This window comes from Pipistrellus hanaki (assembly GCF_964339955.1).
Source record: "Pipistrellus hanaki genome assembly, chromosome: 14".
In the NCBI taxonomy this organism is placed as follows: Eukaryota; Metazoa; Chordata; class Mammalia; order Chiroptera; family Vespertilionidae; genus Pipistrellus; species Pipistrellus hanaki.
The window spans coordinates 41,385,862-41,408,172 of record NC_140516.1 but is presented as its reverse complement, the minus strand read 5'-3'; the positions used below and the strand labels follow the sequence as shown (position 1 = coordinate 41,408,172).

Sequence of the window (22,311 nt, the reverse complement as noted above, 5' to 3'; positions counted from 1 at the left end):
CATATGGTTTAACTTAATAAATGGCTAGATGGAGAGAAACCTTCTTAAGCCCTTGCCAAGGTGGCTAACACTTAGATTTGGCATCTGGGGATCCTATGCTGTTTCCTAATTACAATCTAATACTTCTCAGTAAAAGTCTCTAAAAACTCTTACTCCACAAATCATGGGCCTGGTATTTAGCCAGAGTCTATCTTCCAGCTCATCGGCAATCTGATCCCAACTGCACTCTAGACAACATACTCTTCACTATCAAATATTCACACTCATATGTTCACCTAGCTGCACTTGAAATTCTTTTCCTTCAGGATATAAACACTTGAGACATATCCAACCCCTTCCCCAAACAAAAGCAAACAACAACATCATCATCATTAACAGCATCATCATCATAATATATCCTTACTCAGCTATTTGTCCTCACTGTGTGTGTATGTATGTTTCTCAACTTCCATAATATATTTTCTTAAAAAGAATTATCTACACTCTGTTACCCCATTGCTTATAATTCATTCATTTATTCACTCACTCACTTATTCATTCATTCATTCATTCATTCATTCATAAATCTATTGTGATCTACCTTTTATCTCCACCTCTCTTGAATGTACTCTGACAAAAATCACCAATGATACCTTATATTCCTTAATCCTAGATATTTTTTCCTCCATAACTGATATATCTGATTATAAAACTTAGAGCTATTGATCACCTCTTCTTTCAGCATGTAGGAAAATATTTCTTCTGAGTTTTTATATTTTTGGCTATTTCTTCTTAGTCTGTTCTATAATTTCTTCTTCTGCTCTGCATGTTAGTGTTCAATAGTATTCCATAGGAGTCCTTGGTCTCTCCTTGTTGTACCCAATCTCCTGAGAAATTGACCCCACCTCCATGGCTTTACCTACCAACTAATGGCTAAACAACTCCAAATCTAGAATGTCAGCCCAGACCTCTGGCCTGGTTTTCAGATGCAAAAATCTAACAGCAAATGATCATCTCTGCTTGAATATTGATAGACATCTCAAACCCAAATTATCTAGATCTGAACTTAGTATTTGCTACATGCACTAACATTCTTCGTGAAGCAATTTCCATCTCACATATTTTGGATTCTTAATCTTGTCTGTGAACTCAGAAGTTATTCCTGCTCTTTTTTGCCTTATCCAAGTGCCTATTCCTACCATCCCACTCTATACATCATATTTCCCCACCTAAATTATCTGGCTTACTACTACTACCACCTAAGAGTTAGAGGATATAATGTATATTAAGTGGATGGGTGGATGAATACATGATTGAGGAAATAGGTGAATGGGCACAAAACCATGCAGAATAATTTGTCCCAATCCTTCCTGCTCATGAACAGGGTAGGGAGCTGTCCTTACCACAAATGCCTGACTGGCAGAGGTGTGTGTTTCAAGGCCACGAGGGCGCCACCCCAGTCTAGGAACCAGACATTGTACTCTTCATCAAAGATCTGCAACAACAACAACAACAATCATAGCAATACCTTACATTTGCACAGTGCTTCACAGTTTATAAGTTTTTCACATACATTGTTTCTTCTTCCAACAACCCTCTCAGGCAATTTAGCACATACTATCACTCCTGGTAAGGAAATGGGCTTGTAAAGAACAAATAGCTCTCCCTAGACTAAGGAAATAGCTTTTCTATGGCTCTTTCCACTAGCACTGTGAGCCAGTGTGCTACAAGAAAAGGAGGCAGCACCGCGCATGCTCCACTGGATATTCCAAAGGAAAATATGACTCAAAAACCTTCCCCATCTTTGTTTTAGTAGGTTACTACTCAGTTCTCTCTTCCTCCTCAACTATGCAGATGTTGGCTAATTTATAAATGCTCTGTGTCTTATAGTACTGTTTATAATTATCTAGGAAGATAAAATAATTTTCTTTAGAAATTATGATGACTGAGTTCTTACACTGAGCCACCACCTCCTAGGTTTCCCTGCAAGATCGATAATGACCTAAGTTTGGAGCTTAGGAATCTTTACAATAAATGCTCATGGAAACATCTTACTCCTGGGGACCTAAAGTAATTCATTATTTGATTTATCCATTTTCTATAATCTATTTATCCATCCACTCATTCACTCATTCCATGATCCACCCACCTACATAGGCATTTACTATGCATCTGCTATAATGTAAGGCTCTTAGTTAAGAGAGTTTTTAACCTAATCCCATATATCACAATGCTTCTGTTATATATGACTTCCAAATTCCCAACCTGAAATGGAAAAAAAAACAACACACACATCTCTCCAGCAGAGAATAAACCTCCTACTTGAAATCTTCCAGAGAAAAGTGGAATTGGGGAAATCCTTTAACTTTTAAGCACTAATGATGCTTCTTGTAGCCTGGATGGAGAGGTTGAGATGTGAGGTAAGTGAGAACTACCAGAAGATATAAGGAGGAATAGGCAGATTCAGAAGGGGGTACTAGAAGGAATGGAGCATCTTATACGTATGGCCCAGGAAACACTATAGGGGAAAAGAAAAAGTGGATTCTCAGGACAAACCTCGATTGGTTTTCATTCCCATATTTGAGATTTAAGGAAAGAAAAATGTACATACTAATAGTGAGTCTTAATGCACAAATAACATAGGAAGATTCATTTATATTTCAGATATAAACAAAAACTCTGAACCTGGAAAAGAGGAAAGAATGTCAAAGTAGCGACAACACAAGGACAGACTGTTGCAGTCACTTGTGTGACTGAGCTATTCCTTGAGTTGGAGGGTCAATGGTTTGTTTTTGGAGTTTCTATACTAGAAGAGTTTGCATCACAGCTTTTATCCGCATTGGGCACTAATAATAGGTTATCTTGTATTTTGAAGGTATGATTTCATTTATGTGTCTGTTCGTTATCCACCTGATTATGGCCTTGTTGTATGCTTTAAACTACTTGGTTGTGTCTAGTAGAACCTTGGTAAAAATTTTTGGACAATAGTAATGGTGACAGTGGTGGCAACGGGAGTGATGGTGATGTTGGTCACAGTGATGATAATCTTTACTAAGTGTTCAAAACAGGAACTTATCCAACGAGATTTCATATGGTGACTTCACTATCATTAAGATAATCCTCCCGGCTAGCATGGCTCAGTGTCACCTATGAACCAGGAGGTCATGATTCAATTCCTAGTCAGGGCATATGCCTGAGTTGCAGGCTCAATCCCCAGTGTGGGGTGTGCAGGAGGCAGCTTATCAATGATCCTCTCTCATCAGTGATGTTTTTCTCTCTCCCTCTCACTTCCTCTCTAAAATTATTTTTTTTAAATAGCATGAGAGAGTATTATGCTAAGTGAAAGATAAATATCACATGATATCTCTCATTTATGGACTATAATGAACAACATAAACTGATGAACAAAAATAGATCCAGAGACAAGAAATATCGATCAGACCATTAAACCTCAGAGAGAAGGTAGGGGGAGGGTAAGGGTAAGGGTGAGAGATCAACCATAGGACGTGTATGCATGCATATAAGCCTAACCAATGGACACAGACAACAGGGAGGATGAGGGCATGAGGAGGGAGGGATGGGGGGGTAATGGGGGAATAAGAACACATATGTAACACCATAATCAATAAAGAAATTAAAAAAATATTTTAAACAAAAGATATCCTATGCTCTTCCTATTTCCTTCCCAGGTAGAATTCTTCTTATGTTTAAGACTTAGTAAAATCATCTTATAAAGCCCTTCCCAGTTTCTCTAGTTTCTTTTTCTTTCTCTATGTGCTAACAATGCCACTGAATCACCCTATGCTTTAGTTAGTTATAAGCTCATTTCCTCTATGTAATTCTGAGCTCCTTGAGAAAATAAATATGAAATATTCAACTTCTTTCTTGGTTTTGTACTTGACACCTAGTTGACATTGCATAAATCTGTGTTGTCCAATAGAGTAGCCGCATGAGACTATTCAAATTTATATTTATTAAAACAAAATTCAAAATTCAGTCTCTCTATCACACTCACCACATTTCAAGTGCTCAGTAACCACATGGGACAGCACAGATACAGAACATTTCTATCACTGCTGAAGTTATATTGGACAGCACTATTCCAACTGTTTGTACAACTGAATCATTTTTCCATGTATTTGTGTATCTATGAATCTCTTTTATACTCACTTATGGCTGGACCTACACACTACTTAACCACAGACTTCCATAGCTTTGCTGATTTAATAGGATAGACTTGCAGGTAAAGAAACAAACAAAAAAGTGAAGAGACCTCTTTGCCTACAGGGGTCCTCAAACTTTTTAAAGTGGGGGCCAGATCACGGTCCCTCAGAGAGCTGGAGGGCCGGACTATATGAACTACTAATCCCTACTATAACACCTCGGCTGCGCTCACTGCCCAAAAAACCTGGCGGGCAGGATCAGACTCCTCTGCAGGCCGCATGTGGCCCGCGGGCCGTAGTTTGAAGACCCCTGGAAGATTCCATGGCACATTAATGATAGAAACACTTTATTGGTTGCATCCCCAGCAACCAGCATAGTATGTCACATCTAGTGACTGTTCCATACATATTGCTGAATAAAAGAATGAAAGAATTGAGAAAATTCCAGTTCCTCCTATTCCCTGCCCAATGGTCTTCCCATTTGACCCCATTGACCATCTAATCTGCTGGCTCCATTGACCAAACTGAACAGCTGTTTCCATTTCTTTGCAACCACAAAGTCCTAATGAACCTGAGAATCTATAGGAAGGTGATAGTTTGACAGAGATTGCCCCAAATGCCCCTTCCCTGTCCCCAGATCTTCCAGTTACCTGTCTCCACGTGTTGCCCCCATCAGAAGAGATGAACACACTGATATCAGTATATGAGAGCTCTGGACCAATGTTGCCTGAAACATAAGCAGAGTATTTGAAAGAGTCAGGCAGTTGACAGAATACAAGGGCTTGGCGTTAGGGGAGAGGAAAGAGGGGAACAGTGAGTAAAGGTTCTCCAAGTGATGTTTAGGTTTGTTAGTACACTTTCTTTCTTGGTTTCATATGAAAAAAAAAACCAGCAGGAAGATAAACCCAATATGAGAAAAAAAGCAACCAATGTGACAGGAAGGAGTCTTCAAATGGTAAAATCTCAAAGGCTGAATACTAATTAGTTTGGATCTCTTGAACTATTCATCCTGCACTCCAAGCATGTCAAACTGCATCTGGCAGGCTGCATGCCCTTGACCATAAGTTTGATATGCATGCTGTACACTCATAATTTCTTTAAAATTGATCTCAACAGGTATTCCCTAAAGATGGCAAAGAATGGAAGAGTAGACATGTATGAAGAAGCTGGACCGAGAACACCTTCCTTCATATGTATATCAGAAAGATGTGTGTGTGTGTGTGTGTGTGTGTGTGTGTGTTTATATGTGTGTATCCATATGTATGTCTGTATATGTGTTTTCTACTTTAACTTGTCAACATGTCTCTTAGAGTGCCAGGCAGCTGAGTAATCCAATAGTATAGATGATATAACCTAAATTATAGAGTACTCAGAATAAGACAACTATACTTAGCATACTATGATCATCAAGCATGGCAGGTAAAGCAGTCACCATGCCTAGACTGGCCACACTTACTGCCTCTATCCCTTCTTTCTTTTTCTCTGGCCTTCTTTATCTTCCTCTTGTACTTCATCACCTTGTGATTATATTTATTATAAAAGAAAGTGATCCTTATGTTCTAGTATATTTATATTTTCTAAGTGTTCCCAATGGACACCCCATCCTCCACAGAGCTTAAAACAGTGTCCCAAATGTAGTAGTTAGTTGCTCAATATTAATTGTGGAATGAATGAATGAACAAACAAATGAATGAGTAGATAAATGATTGAATCATGTTCCAAGGCTGATGTGCATTTGGGAAGGTACTGAGAACCAGGAAAGTACCCTAAACATGTAAGAATGTATCATTTTGACTGATGTTTTTTCTTTTAAAAAAGCAGGAAGGGAATGTTGGCTCCCACACATCTGTAGCCTAAATAAGAACACAATAAAAATGCAATAATGAAAATGTTAATTGAGTTTCTGACATTTAATGTTTCAAAATAAGAAATTAAAGTCAGACTCCAGCTTGTCAGCTCCGTCAGCATCAGGAGTACACAGCTAGACTAGTTGTTTTGATTCTCAGGCTTCCAAAAATAACCCTAGGGCTCAGGGCTCAGGCAGGAGGTGCAAGTATAATTGGGGGGCGAAGGGGCGAGGTGGGGGCAAGGCAGGCAGCTCTGGGAATATCTATCCTGAATTTGGAATCCCTTTCTCCAGATACAGGTTTTGGAAGATACAGATAAAGATAAGAAGGATTGGGGAGAGAATGGTTTGCTTGGCAATGGTTGCCTAGATCATAGAATTAATAGGATTCTGAAGTCATATTTGATATAAACAGAATAGAGTGTGGTAATTGGTTAACAATGTCTTCCAATTGGATAGAGGGAAAAAGAGGGGGAAAGAGTAGAGTGGTGGAGAGAAAGGGGGAAGGGAGGGAGGGATGAGAGAGAGAGAGAGAGAGAGAGAGAGAGAGAGAGAGAGAGAGAGAGAGAGAGAGAGAGAGAGAGAATATGAATCTGCTATTTCTGTCATGGGGTTTTTAGGATATGTCTCATCACCTCTTACCCTCTACCTAAACTTGTTCTGCCAATATCCTCAGCCTCTCTTTCAAAGCTCAAATAAAATTAATTGTGGAGTCTTTGCAGTGGTGAGAATCCAAGGCTAAAAATAAAGTCTGTTTTTGGAAATATCTTCTGCCAATTGAAAGGAACCCTGAAAGAAATGCTGCTGATCCCAGGGACCAAAAAGTCAATTCCCAGATGGAGGGACACAGAGTGTTTCCAGGATGATCTTATATTTGAGCAGGTTCAGTCACTAAGTGGCCCCATGGGAAATCTCTGACAGGAAGAGTCTAGGGTATTTGAATAATGGAAGGAAGATTTGAATAATGGGCCTCACTGGTTAGAATGGAATGAAAAGGTTACCACAGTGGCCAGCCATTGGCCAGGTTGGGAGGTGTCACTGTCCCCCATTTAAGTGGTGTGACAGGTGGGAGGAAGGAAGTGTGAGATGGAAAACAGGGAGCTTTTCTCACCAATATCATAGCTGCCAAGTCATGGAGGTTTGCCCCCATACTTGTTTACTCCCCAGTTCCTCCAGGGTTACCTTTTCCTATTCCTTAAAAACTTGGGAAAGAATGGTGAAAGATAGAGATAGAGAAAAAGAGAGATAACTATAGATATAGACATAGGTAGATTAAATAGATATAGATATAGATATAGATATAGATATAGATATAGATATAGATATAGATATAGATATAGATATAGATATATAGATATAGATGAGATTTTGGAGTCTCTTGAGTTAGAGATGCTTCTCTCACCATCATGGATGCCTCCCCAGAGCAATTTAGAGCTCAGAGGAGGAGGAAGCGGAGTTTACAATCCAATGCAGGGAGGGAAAGTGCCTCCTTGGAGGGACAGAACTCAGGTTTGAACCTTCAGAGTTTATAGGAGGCATGGCAGGGAGCCCCGTTATTGTTAAGCTGGTAAAGAGGCTCAGGCTAGGTCTGGCTGAATGGTTACTTGACAGACTAGTCTTGGAGCCAGAGGGAATGTGGCCGTGGGCACAACACTTCTTCCCCCTGTCCTCCCTCTCTTCAACAGTAATTAAGAAGAGTAATAGCCTTTTCTACACCATAGGGTTCTTGTGTAACAAAGGCCAGGAAAGTACTTTGCACTCTGCAAGCCAAGGTGAGGATGTGAGGTCTCAAGTACTGGCTTGAAACCACAATAGTAAGAACTTTAGTGTTTCTGCTTGCTAAAAGCAATTGACAAATTCTCTAGACTGGAATTCCACCTGTCTTCTGATGATCACAACAGAAATTAGAGCTGAATCCAGGGGTAAACTTTCTTTGGGGTATGCAGCTTCCTATCTCAGTGAGTGATGGGAAGAGGCAGTGAGTAGTAGGAGTGGTGGGGAGAGAGCACCGGGTCACTGACACTTGAAGGCAGGAGAAATGCTCGGAGGGAGGAAAGGGCCCTGGAGAGACAGGCTCCATGCAGACACCAAAGAAATCCTTGGATAACTTTGTAATTATTTTTATAGCAAATGACTTGGCAGGGAGAGTTAGCAAGCAGGGTAAGGAGAAGCTGGGTATGAGGAGTCATGTCAGTGATCCAGGTTGCCTTCATCAAGATCTTGTCAGCTAGGTTATATCCCTCCAATATCCCACAGACAAGCAAAACTCCATGCAAGGTTACAAGAGTTATAAAGGAAAGAGAAAAATGTTAGTCAATTCTGATATATATCTATGGATAAAAATAACAACCAAATCTTTAATGTCTGCAGGCTTACTCATTTATAAAACCTTAGCATTAGACTAATTTAGAGGCCCATGTTGGTCACGAGTAATAACAACTACCACTATGCTCTGAGCACTTTGCTGGGTCTTGTAGACACATTTCTCTCTCTAATTCTTAAATGCCGTCACAGTATGGAAAACATCCCTGTTTTATAGATGAGAAAAGCAAAGCCTAGGGGTTAAAGACTAAGCCAAATTCAGAGGCTAACAATGGTCAGAGCTCAGCCTGACCATAAAAGCAGGACAACAGGGCTAACAGGTATTATTCATTCATTCCGTGTATACAAAGTGTACGATTACTTTATGGATTCTATGGAAGGAGATGAGGGAACCATCCTCTTTTGTTGCAAAAACAGTGGTTTTAACTTCTGGAATATTGATGATGATAATAGGTAACATATATGTAAGATTCAATATGTCCTAGGCACTGTTCTGAGCACTTTAAGTCCAGGGCTTCATTTACTTCTATTCAATTTTATTATGGCACTGCTATTATTCCCACTTTCCCAATGAAAACATTCAGGCTCAGGGTAGGGAAGCTACACAGAACAGAGTCTGGCTGCACATTTAAATAACATTAACTTTTATTAGGGATTACAGTTTCCCAGTGTTGCTTCTACTGTCCAAGGCCTCTTGCAGATCTTGAGTGAGACAAAGGGTATAGCAGTCCCAGAGTTGGGAGGGATACCTTCATGCATTACAGAGTGTGGCCATCACTTCCTAAGCCAGGAGAATGGCAACAGAGCCTTCCCCCATCTCTCACTGCCCAGACCTCTCTGAGGCCAGTGGTGTTAAATGTGGTGGGTTCCCCCCTTTTGGGGTTGAGAGAAGTTGACTGAAATGCCAGAAGGCGACGCTAGTTGTAGGTCTGATTAGAGAGTTTGGGCATTGGTGGTATTTAAAGTTCACACAGTTGGAGGTTTGGGCATTGAAGCCTTGTCTAGGAGGGCAGTCAGTGCAGAGACAGAGCTTCGAGAGCTTCGGGTTGATGGGAAAGAACAGAATGTGCATCTCAGAAAGTCCCTGTGAGTTTATTTGCTTTCATTAATAAAGAGCTGCCCACCTCCAGAGCTCTAGCTCCTAAGATTAGAAGCCTGCCTTGCTTTATGCCATCAATGTATTCCTGAAAAGGCATATGTAAATCAAAGGCATGCTAATCAGAGCACCTTCCCCCAGAGACTTTCATTTTCATTTCGGAGTTTCTTTATCCTCATTTCTGATTGATGTTCAGAGGACAGTGGTTCTAACAATGCAACCTTAAGTTTCCCTCCCTCTCCCCAGGCTCTCAGCCAAGTGGTTAATCATGTGTAAACAAACTTTTACATGCACCAGAGACTTTAGGATTAAAAAGAGCTCTGGGGTAAAGCCTTTCCTGAAGAATCCTCCCTGTAAAGGGAGAACTAGCCCAACTTGCATTTGGTGATCTAGGAAGTTCAAAGGTCCCATTTTCTTCAAGTGAGAATTCCCTGTATACACTAATAAGAAAGAAAGATGCAACATGACTGTACCTCTGTGATGCCCACCAGCCAATCAGGAGTGAGTATGCAAATTAACCCAACAAAGTTGGAGGGTTAATTTGCATACACAGGTGCAGAGGGAAGACTGAAGGCTCTGGCCTGAGCAAAGACTGAAGACTGAAGAGGAGGAAGTGAAGGCCAGGCTCCTGGTTGCCAGAGGAATACTGGTGCCAGCAGCCAGGGGACAGAAGGTCTATTGCACGAATTTTCATGCAACAGGCCTCTAGTTACAAATAATCTCTCTGGTCAGTCAGCTTACTTTAACAGTAACTCTGGCTACTTGCTAAGCACAGGGGACTGCTCTGTGACTGTGGATGGCACAGTAGCCTAGAAATTACAAGTGTAGGGAGTTTTTCTCCTGGGTTATGAGAATGGGCTATCCTGCCTAGTTCCAGGGTAGAGTGCCCATTTTAGTAGTTTCCATCCAATGCTCAAAGGAATCCAGAAGTTATAAAGATATCCAGCAGCTCCCAGTGAGGAAGATGCTCAGGGAATGTCTTCCTTACCTGTAGCCACCACAAGTCCTGGGGCTGTTGCCTTGCTGGAGATCCTTCCAGAGGAATATGGATTCTCAGAGGTCTGCAAGTGCAGGTGTAAGGAGCAGAAAGGCTAGGAGGGAGAAGAATGAAATATCTTTATTTCAGGAGGCTCTTGACAGACACCCCTGCCTCACCAGATCTTAGGTTTCCAATAAAAGCAAGGATTAGATTGAGTCACACATTTAAGTTTGGGCAGGAGTCATCTCTTCCAGAGATCGCCAATACATTCACACCAGAAGCTGCCCTGAGAACCTGGCCCTGCTCCCATCACCTTGTATGCTGCCCCCTTTTTTCCCCACCCCATCCCATCCATCAAGATCCAGTTCATGGTTGGCCCGCTGAAGCCTTCCTGACCATGTCTTGCCTAGGATGAGAATGGCTTTCCCCCATGTCTGATGCTGACCATCAGACTTTGCTCCTTTGAGGGATCCCACAGGGAGGGGTGGAAAAGGGGAGCTGGATGAGATAGTCTCAGGTCCTGTCCCTCTTCTTCAGCCAGACAATCCCTGTTTCTGTTTTTATGTATTATATTTGATATTGCTTATAATTTCACTGAATTTTATTTCAAAGTGTTGAAGCCATTATCTAAAACACAGTTGTGTTCACTATTCATTTACTTACTTGCCCCTATTTGGGTATATTTTAAGAGAATTTATAGAGATATATTACATTTACAAAATATAAAAAAATAGGAAAATGACAAAATTGGGAAAAGTAGAAAATTAGGTTAAGGAAATACTATGAGTAAGGTTTTTGTTTGTTTGGGGAAGGTCTTGCTGTGACCAGTGTTTAGAGATAGGTAGGCATTGTCTTTGAACTTCCTAGTACCCCCAAGCAAAAAAAATAAAAATAAAAGATGGAGTTGGACTGATATTACAAAAGGGGGAAGGCTATGTTTGCCCTGGTTACTACTATATCCCCAGTTTTTAAAATACTGTCTACAATATGATTAAGTGGTTAATAAACCTTTTAAATAAGTGGCAAAAGGTAACTTTTTTTTTGATAAGGAGGCCTTAGGTGAATTCTCACAAGGTCCTCTTTAAGATGGCACTGAAGGCTGTGAATATCACTGTTAATTATCTGTCTTCCCTTCCCACCTAGAGTTGCAGCATCTGAGGTCAGAAAGTAGCATCCTACACATCCTGCTCTCAGTAACTCCTACCCCATCATCCTATACAGCTGCAACCCTAGGAATGCTGGTAGATTCCTTTCTCTAGGTGGACATAGCAGCCTGACCTTTCCTGGACTTTGCTTACTTTGACCTCCACCAAACCCTTGTCAAACTGTATCATATCAGCTTCAGTTAAAGGTGTGTTGCCTTTACTGAGCCTTCTGGGACCCTGGGACACAGGCACTTTCTCTTATACATTTCTTCATCTTACTAAGAGTTAGATCATATAGTATTTTCTCAGTAAAAGTCTCTGATGTTCAACTGAACTTTCCACCCAAGCGGCATGGCAGTCTGAATGCACAGATCAACACCTGGTGTCATAGGAAATCCCTGCCCATCACTGGCCAAGTTCCCAGGGCACCCAGATGGAAACAGCTCCTGGGGCAGCTTCCCCAGGTAACCAGCCTTCCCCGTGGACCTCACATGAGACTGGGTGACTGACCAGCAGGCAGTGTACCGGGCTTCCTCTCAGGTCCACGTCTGGAGCTTGCAGTAGGCGCCAATCCCTGCCCTTGTTGTAAGTGATGTATGTCTTCACCTGCTCATCCACCTTCTTGTTTGCCAGGAATATCCCTTTGATACCTGCTACCTAGGAAAAAGGGTGAGAGATGGAGAACCATGTTGGGCCAAAATGCCTACGGTCTTAGAGGAGCCCAGAGAGAAACCCCAGCATTTTCCATGGGATGTGGGAGGTACAAAAGATGACAGGAAGAACATGATGAGATGCTATGTGGCCTTGAAAGAAGTTTAAATTCATCTTCACACCCTCCACCCACCAACCCACATGTCCTATTCCCCTCTTACCCACCTGCTTTTTCCCACTTTACATGTCTCTGCACTTTGTTCCCTAGGGCTCAATCCCTAACTTTTTGCATCCCCACTGGGGTGGAAGCTCTTGATAACAACTGCAGGAGTTACCCCTCCCACCTCCTGCTGGTAACAGGTTTTAAAGGCATCAGGCATACTCCTTAATGATGGAAGTTGAGGTGCCCCAGTTAGTAGTGACGTAGATATGCCTTGGAGAGGTGACCCAGTGTGGCCACCTGGAACCTATCCCTGGCTGTGCCACTAGCTCAGTGTGTGACTATGGATAACCCCCATATCCTGTTTGGGTCTGAGCCAGTGGTCACTTTGAAACAGGCAGAATCTGCCCTCCTCTTCCTATTTCCCCCCCAGTTGGCTGGCAATCGATACATGAGGTAATGCAGAGCCCTCTTGCCAGAATTGCCAATTATTGGACTTGTGCACCTATAATATTCTGAAAGGAGAAAAGAATCACCAGAAAACAAGGAGCTAGAGGATTAAAAGATTTATTATCTAGAAGGGTCCTAGAGTAAGGACAGGTTCACTCAAACTTTTATTCCTATTATGTCTTTTATGTGCTGGGCAATGAGGACAGCTATTTATATAGACAACATCCTATATAAAAAATAAAAAAATAAAAAGAGATTATCCCAGCATGTTCCAAAGCTAAAAGATAATTCAAAGAGCATTAAGTATATATAAACAAAAGGTTTAATGGTAGGTTTTCTGGGTAGTAGAGTCTCAAAATATTAAGTGTATGTATTCCCCATTCTTTCAGAATCATGGTTAACAGATTTATTGCAGTTCTGAGAGAACGCCAGTGTGAAAGAATTGCACAAAAGTGGAATTCTTTTATTTTTTTTAATGACATAATTTATTTGATGAAATAAGAAGTCTTTTTATTTGTTTTTAATCTTTTATTTATTAACCTGACTGGCCTTGAAGAGGATGCCAACCCCAATAAAAACAAACCAAAAAAATGAACAAAGAATGTCAGAAGGAGAAGAGAACACCACCAGGGAAATTAATTAGATTCCCAGAGGGTGAGTAAGGAGAGAAGCCAACTGGGGGGAGAGGAAGTGGTAGCGGGGTTCTGCCCTTCCCCAGAGGTACCCTCTCTGCTTAAAGTCAGTGCCATTTCAGGAAGGCTGGCATCTCTCATCCTGGAGCCTGAGGCCCTCAGAACACCTCACTCTTTAACACCAGCTGCAAAGGTGTTTTTCTTAACTCCGATGGCCAATTATTCCTCACTCAGAACTCGATCTGAGTTTCTTCAGGACCTTCTGCCTTTTGGGATTTTCTATGAACCACCAGATAATGATTCTGAAGACTGTCTCCCCTAAGCCAGCTGGAGCCCCTGTACCATGTACTTAGCACCTTGCTCCCCACTTCCCAAAAGAATACAGAGGCAGAGTCAGACTCCCAAGTCTACTCCTGTGGGGCTCCTGTCACCTCCTCCCTTGCCTCCAGTGGGATGCTTTCTAGCAGAAATTATGAGACAATTCATCCACCTCTTGTGTTCTTCTGAATGAGCATGCTTGGCAATGGAATGGCCACTAACATAATTTTCTACTGAGAGCTATACCACTTGGATGAGTGTGTGCTGTGTTTTCCACACATCCTGAGAAAGTATAGGAAGGGGGCTTTAAGAGCTCCATGGAACCCCCCTGTAGCTCTAAATGCCTTCATCTTGCAGATGCACCTAATGCCACACAACTCTCCCTCTTGTCTGAGGGAATCAGGACACTTCCTCTTTGTATTTGGATTAGTTAAAGTCCTTACATTATTACTGACTACTTCTTGCTCCACATCACATATAAATGGAATATATATTTGAAGGTCACTTTTTTTGTGTACCTAAGTCCAACAGTTTTAAAAAAAATTTAATGCCATCCAAGAATAAAATATATTTATGTTGCAGCCTAATAGACTCAAATTTGCATGTATGTGTACATGTATAGTACATATAAATCATAAAACACAACATCCCCACCCTATACACACTGTAAATGAATTAGATAATGAGATTCACATTTTAACTCATCTCCATCCAAGAAGGTACTTGGCATTTGCCTTAAACATGCTTCTTCCTCCTGTTGTTTGAAATCAGAAGCCTGGCTACTGCTGTTGACCCCAGCAATTCAAGGAAGGGTACAAGCTGGTGCTGGACCCCACTGGAGAGGGTAGTACAAGGTGTCAGGACTGCATGGCCCACTTTGCCTCTGGGAATCAACTCGAATTGGAAAGGGAAACTAACAGTGGCCCCTTGGCAGAGCATTGAGTCCAGGTGGCATGGTCATCTGTCACTCACTGCCTTGTGCCCTCAGGACAAGAAAGCCAGGCTCTGCTGAGAAAAGCAATTACCATGGTCTGCTTTGGGCTGTCCCTAGAGTCAATCCTGTGGTGAGAATCCTATGAAGGTCAGTTTGGAAAAAATGTCCCTGTGGAGGCTCTAAGAAACAGTCCATCTGGCCCAAATGGGGTCACCTAAGATCATGATAAAACAGAGGGTGGAAGGCAACCATTATGGACAGGGACACATCAATAAGATGGGCAAAGAGACCAGAACACTAAGGAAGCCTCAGAAAGTTGCACTGTATCCATCCAACAATTTGTCATGAAGAATTTCAAGTTAAAACCACAATGAGGTAGCACTATGCTCCTCTGAGAATAGCTAAACACAGGCATGTACACACACACACACACACACATACACACACACACACACACACACACTCAAGCAGAGTTGATAATACCAAGTGTTGGTGAAGATGCAAAATGATTCTGCCACCTTACAAATAATTTGGTGGCCTTTTATAAACATAAATCATTCAACCTATCAATCCTACTCCTAGGTATTTACCCATGAGAAATAAAAATGTGACCCATGAGACTATTCATAGAAGTTTTATTCATAATCAAGCACAACTGGAAACAACTTAAATGCCCTCAGACTGGTGAATGAATAAACAAACTATGATACACCCAAACAATGGAATACTAGTCAGCAAAAAGAGACATCTATTCCTTCTCAACATGGGTAAATCTCATTCTAACTGAGAAAAGCCAGATTCAAAAGGATACCTACTGCCTAATTCCATTCATAAGACACTACAGAAAAGGGAAAACTGGAAAGAGAAAGAGAGAAATCAGACCAGTGTTTTCCAGTAGATTTGTGTGGGAGGAGAGTTGATTACCAAAAAAAGTCAAGAGAGAATATTTGGAGGTAAAAGAATACACACACACACACACACACACACACACACACACACACACACACTAGAGGCCCGGTGCAGGAATTCATGCATGGGTGGGATTCCTCCTGGCTGATTGGGGCTGTCTCGCCCTGTCCCAATCTGGCCAGTCATGGGAGGTTGGCTCTGGGAGCACACTGACCACCAGGGGGCAGCTCCTGCATTGATCGTCTACTCCCTGGTGGGCAATGTACCTCATAGCTACTGTCCAGTCATATGGTCATCTGGTAGTAATGGTTGCTTAGGGGTGTGTGTGTGTATGTGTATATATATATATATATATATATATATATATATATATATATATATATATATATATGACAGAACTGTATACCACAAAGAATAAATTTTACAGTACGTAAACTATACCTCAGTTAAAAAAAATTATGTAGAAAAAATACATAGTGGGAAGAGCCTGGGCTTTCTACTCACATAAGCATGAGTTTGTTTAAACACAGTGTGCCAAAATTTACTAGCTGTGTGGCCTGAGCCATGTTACTACATTGTCTGTATCTCTGTACTTTAATAAAGCACAATGGGGAATGACACTGTCCACAAAGGGATGCTGCAATAGATATATAAGAAAAAAGTTAAAAGCTGATTAGGGTTATACAGTACAATACCATAGCCACTGGCTGTTGAGCACTTGAAATGTGGCCAGTGGGACCAAGAAACTGATTTATAATTTTATTTATTCTTAACCAATTTGAACACTGATGCCAGATTTAGGTTGGTAAACTTTTAAGTATGTTTGGAATAACTTTGGTGTGTGAATTTACTTTTTCTACTTTAAATTTTAGGAAATATAAATACTGATCAAGGATTTCTGGTAAAAATGTAGTATGCAAATTGAAATGTTTAGATTTACTATGGAAAAATATGAAGTATTTCAGCAATTTTTCATATCAAACATATACTGAGATGATAACATTTTGATTAAATAGAATATATCATTATAATTAATTTAACCTGTTTCACTTTACATTTTTATGTGAGTAGTAGAAAATTTAGAAGTGCATGTGTAGCTCACATTATATATTTATTCAACAACACCAGTCTAAGGCATTGCCTAGTATGCTCTTGTTATTATAAGGAGTTACAAGTTGGATGCTTAATATTCAGGAAAGTATTGAAGAAAATCCATCAGACGGGCAGCTCAGAGAATGTTTCCATAATATAACTAAGGGTGTAGAAGAGAATATTTGTCTCTTGATTTATCAGTGGAGAACAACTAAGAATAAATATAGTTTATAGTTAGGGATGTGAACAAAAGAGTGTCATAAGAATAATGGTGAGCACACAAAATGGACTACATTCATGGTCAACACTAGCCTTGCTTTGGTAGAATGGGCTTAAAGAAGAGATTGATTATTATTTGGCCTTCAATAATTATTTTCTCCCCTGATTATGTAATTACATCTATGGTAATATTATACTTTGAGGCAAAGATTAAAGAGAGAACAAGAGACTCTGTAGAGCAGTAGGCTGCTACAACAGACCAGAAAACAATAATGCATCTGCCTTATTAGGTTTTAATGAGTTTAGTGGGCTTGATCTACATTGGTCACCAAGATCTCTCAGCACTAAGACCTGCAAAGTGAAATCTCATATAAGTTCTGGCTTTCTTCATCTTCTTTCCAGGACCAGGAAGAGGCTTGAAAGGTCAGTAGTTTGAAGTGGCCATGGTCAGCCCAAGCCACCTCACATCTGTGGTACCTAAAGGCTTCTCTGACATTTCAGACAAGGGAATACAGGTGCAGTATCCTGTTACATTATCATATAAAGTTACACACTAACTTGAAATAGGGGACTATATCATGCGTGCAAACATCATCCACTATGTAGATGTAGGGGAAGAACAGAGAAATACTAGCCACAGAATAAATGCTCAGGTCTTCCGTCAAGTTTTTTAGTGGCATATTTGCAATCATTATCTCTACTATTCCCCAAGGCCACTCAACATTCTGTAAAAATAGATCTGGTTCTCTTCTCATGCTTGGAATTCACCAGGTATGTCTTTCTCTCAAGCTCCAAAATTCCTCCTTCAAGCCAACTCATTTACAAATTCCTTGTTAGCATTAATCTTCCTTTATGGTGACCCCACAAATGGGAAATTATAACTTTAATAAAAGTCTTACCCTTTGCAAAATCATGAATTGACCTAGAGAGCATTAAATTGGTGAAATAATAAGTCAGAGAAAGACAAGTGCCATATGATTTCATTCACATGTGGAATCTAATTAACAAAATGAATTAACATGCAAAATAGAGACAGACAAAGATAGAGGGGAGGCTGGCAGCTGTTGGAGGTGGGGGACTGGATAGTGGTGGGGTGGAGGGATTAAGTAAAAAAAGAAAAACAAAGATAGAGAGAAAAACCTCATAGACACAGACAATAGTGTGGTGATTGCAGGGGGATAGAAGAGGGAAATGAGGGAGGGTGTAGGGGGATAAATGGTGATGGAAGGATACTTGACTTGAAATGGTGAACACACAAGACAGTGTACAAATGATGTATTGTGGAATTGTGAGCCTTATATCTATATACTTTTGTTAACTAGTGTCACCACAATAATTTCAATAAAAAGAAAAAAAAGATAAAATAAAAGGAGCAACAAAAAATGTTAGACTGTGATCATTATCCTAATACATATCTTTCCAATAGATTGTCAGTTTCATGTACCAACCTCATCTCATCGGAGTACACACTGTGAAACTGGGTTAGTTTAGCTGAATTGAATGTGAAAAGTTTACTAGTCTTCCCAGGTGCATTACTCAAGGGCATTCAGAGTCCAGAAAATAACAATCTCAGTTTCTAGGAGAATCTCCAGTGAATAAGGTTAAAGTCTAATAACCCCTAGAGACCAATTAAATTGAGCTTTATCTCCAAATCACAGAATGTATCTCCAGGTGCAAAACAGCATCGCCCTTTAAAAACCTTCAGTATGCTGTTCATTGTCTAGATGGTGTCAGGATCCATTTTATTCCTTGGTACTAAATTCCTTCTAGAACCTTAACTCCAATTATTTATCCAACACTCATTCTTGTACCAGGCAAGCATCATTTCTATTCAGTGAGATTAGTTAGCTCATAATCTTACACATCTGTACCCTCCATCTAATTCTTGGCTCATGCCTTTCACTTCTTCACTTCTTTCTCCCCAGGAAAGACATCTGATCATGATTGTTAATGCTGAGAAAAAAAGAACTGGGCATGTACAGCTCATCCCCACATCCACTATTTTGGGGATCTACCTGCAAAAATCATATCTTCTGTACTTCAGGGTGATGGTGTTATAGAAACAGGTTTCCACACAGGAGATCTTTTAATTTACTATTTCTGCCTGTTACTGGATGGATAGGTGCAGTTCCAGAGTACAGTGTTAGCAAGCCCACTTCCTCTTCTCTAACTTTTCAAAGTTGGTGATGTTTGATCTCCATTTGTCTCCTCCTTTGTCACTGTATCAATTGGTTCCAATCTTGGGCAGGTAAAAAGGGAACTTGTTTGTTGACATCCTCAAAGCCCAACAACTAGATTTCAACCTCCATGATGGTAACAGCCATCATCTTTCCTATCTCACTAGTGGACTTGCACACAAAATGGGGGCACAATAAAACCTGGTAAAATTGAATGGAGAACAGCTCAACAGTTCTGGTATTAAAGAAGCTGCCTTGCTTGATACATCATGTTTCTCTGAAGATGCAATGACTCTATGCATTCCCTCCCCACAACAAGACCAAAAATGCATGACTGACTTCAGCGAGAAGAAAACAAATTACATGGATCTAGGTACATTCTTCATTTTGATTCATGTTTCACTTCAGGTGAGAGTTTCTTGCTGTTCTAAATGACCAAGGAGCTCTCAGGCTCCCATAGGAAAGAAGCTGCACAGTCACAATTTCACTCACCATTATCAATATGGTCAGAGGCTGAAATGCCATCTGCAGCAATGTCTACCCTCCTCTTGGTTCTGGCCACAGGAGCATGGATAATTCTCTTATCTTTATAGCCCCACTTGTGCAAACAGGAACTGTTGGAGCAGCCTCAGTACTACTAACATCAATCTAAACATCCCCACAAGCCATGACTTATTACCCAATAACAAAAGTATGTTTCTTCTTCCTGGTCTGATTATAGGCATAGAAATGGAAGTTTCCCAAACCATATATACTCTTTAGTCATATTTACCAGTTTTTGTAACTCTAGGAAGTTATTTGGGCCATTTTTCCAAATAAACCTTATTGTTAAGAACATTATTTTAGCATTTCAACTACCTCTTTTAGAAATCAGGATATTTCTACTGATTTTGTCTTATAATCAATGCCATTCACTTACCTCTTTTCTAAAATGTACTTCCATTCATCCCATTTGTTTGTGTAATCTTCCTTCTATCCTAATAAAAGAATTGATTGGAACCTTCTATGTTACCATTACTTCCAGTGACTGAGTAGCCAACTTACATACCAGTGCAGAGATGCTGAATCTTTAGCAGAAGAACCTATTATAAAGCATAAGCCCATGCACTAACCTCTCTGTTCTGAAAGCCTTTACCAGTCCTCAAAGCAAACACCTCACAAGGGAGCAGCTCATCCAGTTCATCTGAGCCTCCCACCCACAACACACAACTTGACCTTTCATGAATAGATGACCTCAACCAGCACAGCCATGTGGGTTTGATCACCAGTCACTGGTGAATGTTGGATAATCAGACACACTTTCTTTGCTCATGTCAACGTATCATACCGAGGTCAATCAAGTACCTTCACTGTGGCCAGGACTGTCAAATGACACACTTGTCACTAGAGGTTTAGAAAAGCAATGCATCATTAGGGTCATTGGAACAATTCGTTGTTTAATCTAATTCCTATATGGAATCACATGGTTTCCTAAATAAATTATTCTTTAACTAGTAATGACATTAAAAAAAACAATATAAGCACACACTCAATAAAAGTAATCATATATTAAAACAAGAAAAAACTCAAAGTAAGTCAAGGCCAATTCTTTATGTACAGATGTTGGCATTTGGTGTGATTGTAGGCGAATCTTCACATCCATCACCAATATTTGCTTTTAGTTTGCTATAAAATGTGTCCATAAAACTTTAAAAAGCAATACAGCTGGTGTTTGATCTCCACAAAATTAAAATATTTTTATTTTATAAATAATTTAAAGCATACAAATAACATTGTTTCCTCTACCCAGAATTCATAAGAAGCAGAGAGTTGAAAATGTTACTTAAAGATCACATAAGCCAAGCACCCTTATTTCTGACTTGTAATTATGCTCATACCTACAAGAACATTGACTTTAGATACATTTATTGAAGGTTTACTGAACCAATCCCTACACTATATGCTTCACAAACATTACCTGTCATTCTCACAATAATCTTATGAGATAAATATTTTATCTCCATTTTGCAGGTGAGGGAATTGAGGCACAGAGTAGTTAAGAACCTTCCCAAGTCACACAATTGCTAAGTGGTACAGCTAATATCTCACCCAGGGCTATCTGACCCACTTGCCTGTGTTTATACCATTAAAACTCATGAAAAACAGAGGCAGATCCAGGTGTGGGATAATCTTGGCTACATACCTCATACAATTCAATAATGACGTTTCCCATTAGACCTCGGCTGCTCTTAATGTTCTCCATGGCCAGGGTGAAGTAAATCCCACGCGTGTCTGAGATATAGAGGTTGTATGTGTCATTCTGGTTCCATTCTTGGACAGCGGCAAACACTTGGTTCTCGTCAGTACTGATGATGTGCATGTCCTGTAAGAAGATGGAAGGCCTGTACGGCAGCAGATCTCATATCTCCCTGCCCACGGAGACCCAGAATAATTACCATGACGTACGAAATGGTTGAGAGAAAGCTTGATTTATAGGCAATGTTAAACAATTCTGTGTCAGACCACGGCTATAAATTATGAGCTTCATGATTTCTGTTCTTTGTTAATTGACAGCAAGATGGGCATAAGGGGCTTTGGTGGGTATCATTTTCCATGGCTTCAAGGGATTCATCCACATTCATTTTTTGTTTTTATATCTGAAATGTAGTGTTTTATATCTGCAGTGATGTCTACCATCCTCTTGGTTCTGGCCACAGGAGCATGGATAATTCTCTTATCTTTATAACCTCACTTGTGCAAACAGGAGCGTATTGGAGTGGCCTCAGTACTGCTAACAGAGACAAAAAGCCTTGCAAGAAAAAACTCACACATGCCAGGAGATAGGCCTTTCCCTTCTTTAGATCTCCATTTATGTTTTCAAACATTTCTGGGTAATGGTTTTCACATCTTTCTCTGGAATCTTCAGAGACATGGGGATTGCAAGAAGAGTGGCAGGGAGACATGGCCAATGGGTGGGACTCTGCACTTCCAGCCCTGTTTCAGCCAGAGCAGAACCACTCAAATCTGTTTTATACTAAATTTATGTGTAATATTCTAGAAATAAAAGGTGAAGGGGGTTCTACTGTTAATAAAATAATGTTTGAAAATCATTGATATGGAGGAATAGGTACTCAATGTGAAATTTAATGTACTCAGTCATAAGTTCTGCTGTAGAACTGATGACTATGTCAGTCTCCAAGAGCTTCAACATTCTTACCAAAAAATGAAGAGGCTGGGCTACCAATAAAAGAGCTAACACT

At 40.3% G+C, this 22,311-nt stretch overlaps 1 protein-coding gene across 3 annotated transcripts in view; it reads right to left on the bottom strand.

The window, feature by feature from the left end:
• SORCS3 (sortilin related VPS10 domain containing receptor 3) overlaps positions 1–22,311 on the bottom strand; it is a 489,777-nt gene that overhangs the window by 69,984 nt on the left and 397,482 nt on the right. For all 3 annotated transcript variants that reach the window (XM_084904018.1, XM_084904020.1, XM_084904019.1), the window contains exons 9-13: positions 21,255–21,434; positions 12,041–12,187; positions 10,395–10,497; positions 4,793–4,869; positions 1,383–1,474 (exon numbers count right to left, since the gene is read on the bottom strand). In XM_084904018.1, coding sequence (XP_084760144.1) covers positions 1,383–1,474; positions 4,793–4,869; positions 10,395–10,497; positions 12,041–12,187; positions 21,255–21,434 — 599 coding nt within the window. The remainder of the gene's footprint in view (positions 1–1,382; positions 1,475–4,792; positions 4,870–10,394; positions 10,498–12,040; positions 12,188–21,254; positions 21,435–22,311) is intronic.